The sequence below is a fragment of the Aphis gossypii genome, chromosome 2 (genome assembly GCF_020184175.1).
Source record: "Aphis gossypii isolate Hap1 chromosome 2, ASM2018417v2, whole genome shotgun sequence".
In the NCBI taxonomy this organism is placed as follows: domain Eukaryota; kingdom Metazoa; phylum Arthropoda; class Insecta; order Hemiptera; family Aphididae; genus Aphis; species Aphis gossypii.
In genome coordinates this window covers 64,081,792-64,096,782 of record NC_065531.1, presented here as the reverse complement: position 1 = coordinate 64,096,782, position 14,991 = coordinate 64,081,792, and the positions used below count along the sequence as shown (strand labels likewise).

At 38.0% G+C, this 14,991-nt stretch overlaps 2 protein-coding genes across 2 annotated transcripts in view; one reads left to right on the top strand and one right to left on the bottom strand.

The window, feature by feature from the left end:
* LOC114119107 (protein dachsous) overlaps window positions 1-14,991 on the top strand; it is a 122,423-nt gene that overhangs the window by 39,697 nt on the left and 67,735 nt on the right. The gene's annotated exons all lie outside the window — the stretch shown is intronic.
* LOC114119104 (uncharacterized) lies at window positions 7,826-9,729 on the bottom strand. Its single transcript, XM_027980573.2, has 2 exons — window positions 8,971-9,729; window positions 7,826-8,852 (listed from the first exon to the last, which is right to left on the bottom strand). Exons 1-2 carry the CDS (start codon window positions 9,143-9,145, stop codon window positions 8,062-8,064), a joined length of 966 nt encoding a protein of 321 aa, XP_027836374.2. The 5' UTR covers window positions 9,146-9,729; the 3' UTR covers window positions 7,826-8,061.

Here is a 14,991-nt window from a genome sequence, read left to right as displayed (position 1 = left end):
CTGCTGCTGCTTCTACATGCGCCCGGTAGAATATAGTGAAATCAATTAAAATTTGTCTTATTTGTATTCCCGCTCACCACATCACGAATGAGAAAAAACTAAAAACTACTACTACTACTACTATTGCCGCTTTTAGAGGAGTATGTATACGTATACATACAAAAATATATATATAATTCGACTGATGCCGCGGGGGTAGCGGAGAGGGGAAGGGGTGGGCGTTCATAAATCTCGCGGATCGATGCGGTGTCCCGAGACGGAGAGCTAGAAGATGAATATAATAATAATAATATTATTATTATTATTACGAGGAGGCGATATTGCCTAGCTCTGGCATTGCATTATACACACATACGGAGTGTGCGAAGGTATACACTATACGGGCACCTCTATAGGTATCTTATACATGATTGTGGTTCGGCTACTCAACGCGAGCGCAGCGTACACACGCACATATTATATGAGACGACGACGACTACGACGATTATTATTATTATTATTCATCTGTGGTATTTGGCCCAACTGCCACCGCCGCCGAGTATACGTTAGACTATTCGTTTATATAGTAGCCGGAGGCTGACTATTTCACACTTGATCCGCGGCGCGCCGTCTATATGTATACCTCCTCTTCGCGTATAGGTACGCATTAATATTATATTTTTTATCTTTACGCGCTGCACGCGCGTGTCTGCGATACGTTATTACACGTGTGTTTGTTATTATATACATCCGATCGCCGGCCGCCGCGTCAGACGTGAGATGAGATAAAATTATTATTATTAATATATATTGTTGGTGACGACCATAGCTTCCCGTCAAAATTAACCCGAACCTGTAACACTCATAAAAACTCTTTAAAAATCATACACTTGAAATTCATAAAACCCAAATGATTTTGTTTTTGAAAAACCAAAAATAACCAAAACCCGAATAATTTTTATCTTAGGTACTACGTTACTCTGTTACCCCCAAAATCAGAATTTTCACATATTAAAATATTATATAACTATTTAGTAACTAAGTGCATTAATTATTTGTTTTGGTGTTTATAGAGGAAGGTATGGTGCTGTAAAGTTATAGCACTACCGCGTATAGGGAATAAATTAAATGCTCGGGGTGAAAACCAAGTTGCTCTCAGTATAATGAATCTGCAGGGGTGCCAGGATAATGTTTCTCGTGGCTGAGCTTAACTCTATTATAATGTAAATCCATTTATAATCACGGTCACGGTAGACTAAGGTCCATAATAATATGCTCTTTATCGCTGTTGTGATTTTTCAGCTTTCTCTCTCTCTCCCTCTCTTTCTTTCTCTCGATTGTAATTTCTTATCGGTTTCGGGTCAAGTATCGTCGTTTTAATATACAAAAATATATCGAATTTTACCCATAGCCGCGCGCCAAAGAGTGTGAATATAATATTATAAAATTGCCTAGCGGCCGCGGCAGAGGACAGAAGACGGGCGATTGAGATAGAGTGAGTGAGGCGGCCGCGTCGACTGAGACGACGGCGGCGGCGGCGGCGGCGACGTCGACCCGCTCGGGCGTTAAGGGGAATCCGGCGCGGTGGAATGCAATGCGTCGATGTGGAATGCGCGCTCAGCGGCGGCGGACACGCAACACGACCACGACGTAGGCAGATGTCCGAACCGGCAACGGTGCGCGCGCGAGCTCTCGTCTCTGTGTGTGTGTGTGCGTGTGTGTGAGTTGACTGTTTGTGGACGCTGTCACACCAGCGTCGTCGCCTCACGTGATCGTTTTCTATTATTATTATTATTATTATCATTATTGTATAATATTTTTGTTGGACTTATTTTAAAGTATATCATATCATAAGTATAGAGACGCTCGCGGTTTACTGAGTGGCCGTATCGAACCGGCGGGATATCGAGATACCTATTTCCCGCTGGGCCGCGGATGGTAATGGGCAGCGAACTGCAGCTCGTTTAAATAATTAGAGGCATTTCTGCTAAAAAAAAAAATTAAACAATAAAATTGATGTTGAAAACAAATTAAAATAAAACTAATATCAGAGCAACATGTTCTATATCCAAAACTTACACGCAATTATCGATTTAATGATTTAAATTGGAAAGTTAAAAAAAAAAACAATAGTAGGTACTTATTCTCTCCATTCTTTGAACTAAAATGCAAATTCTATAACTCGGTCAGTCTGAGATCACAAAAGTAACTATTCAAAACGATTGTAGAAAAGCAACTTTTTGGAACAATCTACCGTTTTAAAGTCCTACTTTAGAGTAACGATAACGATTTATTTGATTTTCTAGCTCAGTTTTTACATTTCTTATACATTATTTCCGAGGTATCAATCAAGCTACACTCCAAAACGTTTATAATATTTAAATCAACATAAAAGTCCGTCACTGATAAGAGCTTCAGGCTTAGTTCATACTCTTCCCATTTACTTATTTTGACAGTTTTTGGTACAGGTCGTATATTAATAAAGTGTAAAAAAAATCTTAAAAGGACATCGTATCTTATATTGTGTAACCTCTTTATTAGTTAAAAGTAAAATACATAATACACCACAATTATTGAGCTTTCGAACTATATCGACGTGCTCTTCGTAAAACCTATAGGTTCTCGTACGTTAGATTAAATATACAATTGTGTTTGCCTCACGCGTTTTACGGTAGCCGGCAAGACTTTCACCGAAACACCTACTGACCGCGCTCTACGCGATATGGCGGGGTACACAATTATAATATGATTATTAACGAAAAAATTAAGAAATATATGACTATACAATATGCAGCAGCCGTGCGCACGTACGAGGGTTGGTTACGAAGGAGTATTGCGGCAGGTACGCATCATATAATATACCTATATAATATACAATACAGTACACACGGGCATTATACGATAATTATTATTATTATCGTAGTATAATATATTATGTAACGTGCGTATATATACATATATGAACGGTCTTTGTATAGGTAGCTCATCTGTGTCCGCTGCAGTGTATCTACCCACACGACATTATAATATATATACCTAAGTATAATACCTATGTATATACGCTATATTGTACGTTTGTCCGTTCAAAGTCCGAGTATACACGTATAATAATAATAATAATATGCTCGCTACGTATTATTATTATATATCGTTTGTATGTGTGTGTGTGTGTGTGCGTATGTATCCGCCGCTACCACTGCAGCGAAGAGACTTAGACGCTCGCGGGAGGGCAGTGGTGGTAGTGGTGGCAGCGCACAAGGATTTGCGGGGAAGAACGCGGCAGCCGTTGACAGGGTGGAGGGTGGTTGAATGATCCGCAGGTGCAGAAGGGGGAGGTGGCGGGGTCACAACAAACCAGACTTGGGTGTACGTAGCGCTTATATATACAACTACGCGACCGCCGCCGTATCCATTACACCATTATGCTAATATTTTCAACATCGTTTTCATTTGTAAAGTAACCAAATGAAATGCGAGATAAAACGTACTCGTCGCGCGTATTTATATACAATAATATTATATATCTGTGTTTGTGCGTGTGTCTGCTAATATACGCGCCCGCGTGCGTCTGTGTGTGTGTGTGTAATATTATAATGTGCAGTGTACGCGCTGCAAGAGAGCGCGCTCGCGCGTGGTTCAATGAGCTTGTGGCCCCGAGGAGACAAAGACCGACTGCAGGACATGGGTGCACCCCGCGTGTGAGTTGAAACGAGACCGACCGTTGTCGTATTGTTTTTATAAATATATTTTTTTTTTGTATATTATATAGGTACGCACCGCGGTACACGCGCAACGGGTATTTATTTATCTATATATATATGCGATTGTGTACTTGTGTGCGTGTAATGTGCATGCTCACTCACACACACAATCGCATATAATATGTAATCCTGGCTAGGAGATAAGTATGTATATAAGTTCGCGGTTCACGGTTGTGTGTTTTTTACCTATTCTTTCGTTTCGTTTTGCCCAAGGGGCGCCGCGCGTTCCGTCGTCTCCGTCGTCGTTTTTTATATAATAATAATAATATTATGTGCTTGCAATGTGTGTTTTTATTATTATTATATTATTATTATTATAATGCCATACTACAGCGGGTGCAGTAGTGTATTATAATATTATATGTATATATATATGCAGAGCGGGGGACATTTAAAAATGCCCGTTCCTTTTTTTTTTTTTTTTATTCGTTCGTGATCAACAATTGACAGCGCCGGAGAACGGCGGAGTCCGACTTTTCTCTATGCGTATATTATATTATATAGTACTATTCCCGTCGTCGTTATAATAATAATAATAATAATAACAGATCCTGGCATTGTAGTATAATATAGAACCCGTAGAAATCGATTAAATTCGTGTTCGTGTAATTTATCGAAATGCATCACGTAGTATAGTTTTTTTTCATCAATTTTAATTTACCGCCACTATAATATTATTATTATTATTATAACCGTGCACCACTCGTGTGTTGTGTGTGCATCCCGTATATATGAAAATGGCACACGATGCATTTATATGTGTGTGTGTGTGTGTGTGTGCGTGCGTGTGTATTAATAGTGAATAAAAAAACAACGAAAACCGGAGGAGCGAGCGCACACCCATACACATATACACGCTCACAAATACACAGGAACGTGAACAGCGCAACTAATTAAAGAATCCGCTCGCGCATATTATATTATATAGACAGATCCGATCCACGTCGCTCGGCGGCCGTCTCTCTCGCGCCCGCGCGGACCCTGTGTGATCCAATTTATTTTTATGGCCCCGGTGAGCGCAAGTTTAAACGTAATAATGTACCTAATGAAAAAATAATAATAAAAAGAAAAAAAACGAAATCGGGCTCGGCCAGTCGCGCAGTCCGATTAAATTATCAGCAATTTAGTATAAATACATTTTTTCGTTTATTTTTTATTATTATTATTATTATTATTTCGTTTTTTTTCCTATAGGTAATGCATACATATATTCTACTACTACACTACTACTACAACTACTCATTCTTGTACTACCGCGACGACATACCGGCGGCGGCGCGCACACATAATGCAATTTGAGTTTGAAGCACGTTTTCTGTTCGCGCGTGGTCCATAATCGTGATGATGATTCTGTGTGCCGTGTGATATTATGTGTATTAATATAACCAGGGAATTTGTTAATTTTTCCCAAACGGCTCAAACATAAATTTATAATGTCGTACAACGGTACACTTACTCGCCCCGTCGGTTATCTTCTGGTTTTTTATGACCTTACCCCCCTCCACTACAATTGAGGTATACCGCTCTTTTCTTTCCACGTGCCAGACTTGTCGTTTTCGACACCAATGTGTATACACACGCACGCACTGCAAGTGGTGACAGATTTTTCGAGTGCACCTTCCTCACCCCCACGCACGCCTTTATATATTTTAGAGCTGGCCGGGCCCCTCGCGAGCGCGCGCGCGTACTCGATACGTCCCGCGGTGAAGGACAATGATCAGGTGTTGTGTTCGCCCAACAGGCGGTCGCCGTCGTGTAGTCGTCGCAGCTCTCGCGTTTTCTGCGTATTTTCATTATTCCACACGCACACGCTATTATTATGATTTTAGTCGGTTCCCTCGAGTTTTCTTTCATTGTTCATTATACTTTATTTTTTTCACGTTCATTTGTCCGGGATACATTACGAGCTTGTTGTGCGGTACTCGTGTGTTGTATACGTTATATACATCAAGTGGTAGGTGTACGCCGAAAGGAGAGCGTATTTGAGATCGGCTCTCAAAGACCCGCGTCAATTGGACCTATACTTCGGTCCCCTGCTATATTACTGTTAATCCTTTCCAACGATCGCAGGACACCGCCTCTATACGCACACCTGCCGCTACACAATTTGTTAATACTTATTTGATATTATGTATACGTTACATGCTACACGCTGTCATCACACATACACACACATACAAATCTATATACATCACAGATCAATAGATCATCTATATTCTGTCTTAATGTATATTGTATACAATTTGAAATGTAAAAATTACTGTGCTAAGTATAACCGTGGAGTCTCTCACGAAAAAGCTTGCATTCCGAGTATACGTAATTCATATCATTATAAATTTTATATTCCAAATATTTTCCATCCCATTTAGGTAACGGTATAGTCAGTGTTATAGGATAGGGATTTAATATTAGGAGTGGTTGATTTCATATAAGCTATTTTTGAACATCATTAACGCCACGGTTCTACTTTCAATGAAGCAGTACTATGTGTTTATTCAATCACACGGTTAAAATCACTTAAAACGTATTATTTACTGCAGTAATAAGTAAATATACATGAACAATCTACACTGCATGGGTCGCACGAATATAAATTGGTAATTATATTGTTCGGGAAAACAATATTTGCAAATGTGTACAACTTTGTCCATGTATTATTGGTTTGTGGCGTAAAATATTGCTCGGCAAAATATTCGGTATGACGGTCACGTATAAGATAGGTGTACCGATGGAGTTAAAACATCCGTTTTGTATATTATTACTATTATTATTATGGTTTTCTCACAATGATCGTGTGAACAGAGGCGTACGGAAACTAGAAAAAAAAAAACGTTTTGTCGTTTCGAATATATAATATGTCCATATAATATATATAATGATGTGTGTATGTGTACGACGGGCGGACACTATTTAAATATTATTATTCAACTCAATCGATATTTTACCTAGTCGTGCGCGTGCGCGTGAGCTCGTGCGTCCGCAGCATTACATATCAACAGGTTTTATAATCGCGTCGATAACGATCTGAAACATCGCGCGCAGTTTACGTTGATCGATTATCGATATGATATTATAAACACTAGGTAACCATAATACCTATACACAATTTTATATATATATATATAAAGTGTCATAATATACCATATTTTTATTTACTATTTTTTTTTTATGAAATAAAAAAATAACTTTTTTCCTACAATTTGTGCACATAAATCACAATGTCATAGTATAGTAATTTTTCCGGGACGTATTTCATTCATGCTTACATAGTATCGAACACACGCGTACTCACTAACATAGAATATATACCTGTTAGAATTTTTTGTGCATATATATATACGAGTATATATTATATGTAGTATTATGATGTACGTACAAGTCACGTGATAATGCACTCAATTTATCATATTAGGTATATATTTATGTATATATGTATTTCCAAGTTCCAACCAGAAATATTGTACTATCTTTCTAAAATAACATACACCTATGACCTGTATCTTGATTTTATAAATTTTAATCATTCCTAATCGCAACAAGTGTACCGACGGCAGCGGAGTTGTTGAACCTCGCGATATTTACGATTTATATATTATTATTATTATTATATGCGCTTTATGGACGCAAGTGTACAGTAACGTGTAATATATTATGTAATATGTAAAGTATATATAGTTTTACAACCAGACGATGATAGTACCTTCCTACTATATATTATATTATAGCGAACGTATGATATATATGATATATATCATTGCCTATATATACTTGTATAATGTAATATAATATAATTTACTGTAAATTGTAATTATATAACATTCCCGTAGAGCAGCGTGTATGTTATAAACATATTATTATTATTATTATTATTATTATTATTATTCGTATCTGCATAGGACCTACTACACAGTACGTTGTAATTACAAACCGGTAAAGGTTTCAAAATTGATTTTTAATCTTTCTCGTTTTATTGCAGTGCAACATATATTAATATATTATATATACGCGCTTGCAATATAATTGCACTGAACACTTAATTTTGGGATTGATATACTCTGTATTAATAATATAAATACTAGCCCATATAGAAACAAAAATACATTTTAATTCATATCACTGATGGACATAAATACATCATATTATTATAGTACTTATTAATTATACAACACAATGTGCAACAACAATAGCAAACAATTATAAAAAAGATAATAATACTTAATAAATCGTATTTTTATATCAAAGATCTTAAATAAGTTATATACAATGACAATTATTGTTGGTTTTCATCTTCGATTTGGCATATTTTCAATCATAATTTTGATTAACTATCGTCTTCGGTATCACACTCGTAACTCGAATCGATTACTTCCTGTTTAACCGTTGATTCGTGCTCGAGATGGTGTTGATGGTTGCGTTGGTGATGCTGCGGTCGTTGCTGTGTAGACGACACAGTTACACGGTTGACGAATGGTTTCAATGGTGGTTCGCCCACAGCCCCTGCCGGTGGACTAGACACAGAAAAGCCTTCAAGATCGGGGGTCGTCGAAATAAACTGCGTACCGTACACTGCACCCGGGGGATGATGTAGCACTTCATCGAACTTTATCTGGGACACAAGCTGCAGGATGCCGATCTTGAAGTTAAGTTTTTGCTTTTCATCCATCGATTTGATAGTAGGCAACAACGACACCATGAAAGATAAATCACCGTCCAGCTGACACAGCGCGTCTGCGGCTGTTTTACCCGCGATGTTATTGAGTAAGTCGGCTTGCTTCTGTATGTCCGGTTGCAAAGATTCCGATCTCCCAGTCGATCCTGGAACAGCCGAGGGTGTCATCTTCACCGCCTGTTGCGAATTTCGAGACGAGCCCTCGCCAAGCGTGTTTTTACGGATTTTCTTTCTCTTTACTGGTTCGCTGCCACCGTGGTGTTCTGCTGATCGACCAGAATTCGAATCTTGTACAAATGGCAACAGAAACTGTAGATGATCGAACAGATAGTACTTTTTCCGGTGTTCAGGCAGGCACTGGGACTTCTTTCTAGGTTTGTTGCCCTTGACGTCTTTGACGAACGAGTCTTTAATGTTTGTCCACTTTTTTTTGACGTCGGATACTGTAAATACGAAAAAACCAAACGATATTCCGAATTAGGAGGGTACTATAATAACTATATGTATACAAAAACATAGGTTACGATTATAATATGATATTATATTATATTACTTGTTTACCTCTATCACGTTTATCGAAACCACTGAGTGTGTGCCAATCCGAATAAAGGTTTTCAGCGATCTCTGCCCAGGTATTGGCCAACACTTCCTTGTTGAGGTGGTTCATGTCAGCTGCGTCCCATATGCATGACCGCTTGCGTACTTCGTTTATGAGTTTTTCCGTGAAATAGACCATAATTATGTCGTCCGACCGTCGGTTATTATATTATAGCTGGAAGATTTTTACGACCAATAATACCCTGTACCGGTTGTTGTATCGTATATAGTAGGTATATGCGTACTCGGTGGCGTTTGTTTACGACTACCACGTTATAGTAAATTATTAACGACGACTTCCACAACGATGATGATGATGATAATAATGACACGCGAGGACGGTGGCAGAGTAAAGGTACGTGCGAATAGGTCCGTGTTCGACCGTTGACTGCGGTCTTTACGGGAGTCGGCAGTCGCCGCGCGGTACGAACGGAGCGAAAACGGTTACGTGCGGGTCCCCGGTATCCGCCGGACGGGCGCCTCGTCGATCGATAAATATATAACAATAACAACAACAATGCGATAATAACAATACCGATTACACACGGCCGCCGCCCGTGTTCGCTAGAGGGTCCCGACGGTAGGAAATAACGTGCCGGCGCGGTGGTGGACGGTTCCGGGCCGATCTGGTGGGGCGAGTGGTAAACGCGCGCCGCGGCGGCCGGTTTGACCGGGTCGCTACGGCGGATGCCCGCGTTAAACACATCCGCCCGGTCGATTCGTCGTCGTTCCTCTACCGCCGCCGGTGATGCGCGCTCAACGCACTGCCGGCCAGTGGTGCCAAACCTGCGCGCGGCACCCACGGCGCGGTCCGAGGCCGGTGCGGTCCGGACGGTCATGCAGCCAACCCGTGATGACGCGACTGTCAACGACTGCCGTCGACGTCAGCGCCGCTCGTGACGTGCTCGTACCTTGCTGCAGGGTCGTTGGCCAAATCAATGCGTTATAGGGTCTGCTTGTTTACCGTTCCTCCCTTCTTTTATAATATAACCACCACCACCACCACCAAAACGTACGAGAAAAAGAGTAAAAAAAAACTATACGACCCGATCGCGCCGCAGTTTTATATGATATAAATATTTTAACGTTAATGCATTACCTATATGTAATTTAATAGTATTTTACACGAGCGTTAAAATATATTTTTATGAATAGATAATAATTAATTCCTGAAATATTCGACCGGTTGTCGAGGGTAATTTGGTGATCGTGTACGTATGCGGACAACGAACGCTGTTGCATTCGTATATCATTAGTCGTTACTGTAGTATATATTATTATTATATTAATATAAGTTTACATAATTAGTCCGTCTTTCCGTTTTTAACGACAATATTATAAAATCATTGAGCGACTGAAATGAAATGTATTCATGGTTTGAAAAAAGACAAACAAATAAACAAAATAAATATCGCCTAATTTAAGAAATATCCGAACCCTTCAATACACCAGACAGTTCATCGCTCAGTCGTCGTAATACCGTAAAGGCACGTCGTCACCACTTATAATTTTCACAATGTTTTATTAGTCACTTACCACTCCAAGATATATAGGTACTCACACACGTATTAGAGAAATTCGATATTCGAACAGGATTAAAATTACATGTATAGTTACCGTCGTGGTTGGAAACACGCGGTGGTGCGGTCCATTACCTTCTAACGCGTATCTCCCACTTTATTTATACCTCTTAATCTCTATACCCGTAGACACATTACAGGTATATATTTATTGCATATAATTCCTCGTGAGTTTGACTATATTTTTCTCGTTAATCTCGCCTGCTAATTTGTCAACATAATAATATTATATATGTGCGTCCTACAAGCACCTAATCTTAACCTAATATTTCAAACGTATTTCATCCCCAATAAAATGTTTTATTTATAAAAAACCAACAAATCTCTTCAATACTATATATTATTATAATCCATCAAAAAAAAAAAAGTATTATTATAATTATTAACATCAGTATTCCAACGTCATGTGATGTGCTTTTATAATTTATTCAAATAGCTTATGTTCATTAAATTTATTAATAAATAATATAATATCATCACTCACTCACTCGTTTGGTATATCAAATATGATAATAGCAATGTACCAATAGTGTATACGCTGGCGTTTATTATAATTTCCTCTAAGAATTGTCGGAAGTCTGAATGTGTGTTGATATTCTAATTTAAAAGTATATAGTAATACTATAAAGCTGCAGGTACGTGCGTATTGGAATTATATACATAAATACATTATACGCGGCACATTCTTCATTATTATACGACGATGGCAACAAAGACTACGATAATATTAAAATGTGTATGAAAAACACGATTTAGGAATATATTTGTAACGATCGGCATGGCGAGATGATGAGAGGGATATATGCGAGGCGCTCGGCGTAGGCAAAACCGCAACGTGCCAGCGTTTAATGTCGCCCGGACGGCGGTGGCATGATATTGTAATATTTTTATTTATCGCTATCGTTTACCCGTTACAATAATAATAGTAATAATAATAATAATAATATTGTCCGAACGAGTGGGAAGAATCGCCTCTGTAAGCAGCACATTATTACAATATCATTATACACGCCGCCTTTGCGTGCCCGATCACCGTCGTCGAGACTACCGCCGACACCGGCGCAAATGTGTCGTTGTCGACGGCTCCGGGTCGAATCGTGCAACCATTGTCACCTGAGCTCGCAGCAATAGCGACGAACGACTTACGTTATATTATTATTGTTGTTATTGTTGTAGTGCATATATGAGCGTGTGTGGGTATATATCCGAGGTTGAGGGGAAAAAATAAAACGTAAAGAAATGGAAAAAAGTAGAAATAACTTTGATAATATACATGTATAGGTATATAATTCGTAGAGAATAGAAACGATGGTCGGCGCACGACACCGGCAAAGAATATAGTATGCAGGATATGGAGAGAGGCCCACGGCGGGGAGGGGAATTCGCCTGCTTTATGTATATATACACTTATTCTATTCACTCATTTAAATAATATATACTATATAGGTATTAGATGTATAAATGCCGTATATAAACGAGGACACGACGACGACACCTCTCGACTCGCGGTGGAGATGGTTTTTTTTCGCCGTTCGTGAAATTCAAATAACGGCTAGCCCTTCTCGCCAGGCGCGACAACTGCAGCAGCTATAATCACGTTCTGACCCGCGACGCCGCATTTATAATGTGCTGTGCGCGCCGACTATAATATAATATAATAATACCTTCTTTATACATATATATATGTTTTTTTTACCGTATATATTATTGTAAAACGAGTATATAATATATAGCTCGGAGTATAATAATATAATATTGTATTTTCTTTTTGCGAAGAGGCTCTATATTATAAGCGCGCGCGTGCACGATGTGAGGAATTTCGATTCGTTTTTCTCCACTTTTCCGTTACTCTCTCATTCAACTTTTCGACCGGAACGTCAGATCGACTAATTTAAGCGCATATCATATACTTATATGTGTATAATAAGCTTACGGAATAATAAATTTGTCCTGATCAGTATCAACAGGTTAAAAAGGTTTAAAAGGGTGGAGGTACTATACCTATTATAATAATATACCTTCTGTGGTATATAAAAAGTTTAAGATTCTGTGTTATATTCAGTTCAAGAGCTGCGATTACGTCGACGTATCGCATTCTTCTCACGTGGTATAATATAATATGCATATAAATAGATACTGTTATAATACATTACAATTTACAGCCCTTTAAAACAGTAATGTTTATATATATTATATTATTTTTCGTCCCCACGACTTGTAGGTGCTAGGTACACGTTGCAGCCAATACCCGTTTAGAAATATTATATTATTCGTTCAATCGCGACACGAACCACTGGTGTATTATACTGTAATGTCACGCGCATTTTTAACATATTATAATATAAAGTTTGATCACGACTTAAGGTAACACTAAAAATCCTACTGGATGACACTGCATTTAAATGAGTTTTTGAACGTAGAAGGTATATACATATTTTATAAAATGTTTAAATTAACCGAATTTTTTAACTTTTTTGACCTGCATTGTCTAATCCTAAATTCGATACTGACAGCAATCATTACTCAACTTTAAATAAAAAGATATTTATCATTCAATTTTCTTATTTTTAAGTAATATATTTTCTCACACAATGATGCAACACTTTCTTTAAAACAACTGAACTACTGTTTTAAATTTTTATAATCAATTTCTAGCCATCGAATTATGAAAACAAATTTTAAATATTTGAATACTACACAATACAATATTTTATAAACGTATTTAAATATCTTAAAGTAAATAGCCGGCGTTGAGAGGTACATCTCACGGATTGGTCATCCTCGAAAGTGCGTGTTTATTTTGCTCGTGAACCGTAGTGATGTCTATGTATGTTCGAGCACTTCTGCTGTGTTTAAATACAGGTCCTATACATACAAAACCGTTGGTCTAATGAATCTTAAAAATATCCTGTGCAAACACAAACCTCCTGGGTATTATACGTTATAATAATACATCATATTATATTGTATAATAATAATATATAATATATATACACACAAACACATACGCCTGGCGAGTATAATATTATACTAGCGTTATTGCGTTACATATATATTATATATATGACGAGGTGGCAAGGTGGCTACGGCGCGGCGCTAATCTGTCAGTCGACTTGACGTTTATTAGACGTGTTACATTTTTGTTTTATTGTTACGAGCCGTTTCGAATCGTCCTAATCGAGAGTGTTTGCCCCCCGAGTGCGGCATATAATTCTCCGTGTATTACAGTGTATGTGTGTGTGTATAGTGTCGGCAACACATCTCGCACATATATACACATTATACTGCAATGACGGCAACGCGAACGGGTTTGGATAATTAGCAGAAATGAAGAGAAGAGAGTAAAATCATGCACACGCTGCAAGACTGTTTAGTAAATTACATAATGTGACCGATGAAACGGATTTGTTTTGTATTTTCGCGATTTCGGTTATCTTATTAAAAAACCGAAATCTATGTCCTATATTATACACACGTAGGTACCTACACTACGTGTTTATACGATTTATTAAATTTTATATATATTTTTCGTCTTCGTTGGTCCCATACGATCATCCGTCGCACTCTCGAATTATGCTACATTGCTATTTATATTTTATGTGCTCCAATTTGTTCAGTCTATAAATGGCAAGGCTATAACAACATTCAATTATTGGTTATATTAAATTCATATTTTCCATACATACGATCGTAAGACGGAGCTGACAACTACACTGGCGGGTGTGGCGTCTTCTTAATATACGCGTGTCTGCAGTGTTTATTTATGTAATATTATATACGACATTCGTCATCTCGCGTATATCTCTGATACTGTTCGTTCGAAACATGCACATTCATACGTCATACATATTGCTGCACACAACTTCAATGAACCATAGTAATATATGAATGCTCGAGGAATATTATTAATATGCGATTAGAGTTAATTACTACGCAAGCGCGCGCTGATATATTATTGTAATATATTTCGTATTATAATATACCGAATATATACGCTGCGGTGTTAAATATTCTCCAACGTATACGGGACGATACTGATGACGATGATAATAATATTATTACGTTAGATGTATCGTGTTTGATGTATGATAGCGGGTACTATATTATTATTTATCGGATGTATAGGTACGCAATAATCCCCCTGTCCTACGCCAGTTCAGGAGAGAAAAACTGCGTGCAGCTAGCGCGCACGTCGTCGCGTCTTTAATATATACGCGTGTATATCATCATTATATTCCAATATATCGCATCGTACGATCTTCGGGTAGAAGCGAAGATTTGATGATATATAACTTCGATCGTTCGCATAATGTCTAATATTAATTTATATAGTATTGCGCATGTACTTATAAATACGTAAAAACACTCGGATGCTATGTAGGTATACCAGATGATATATTTAACG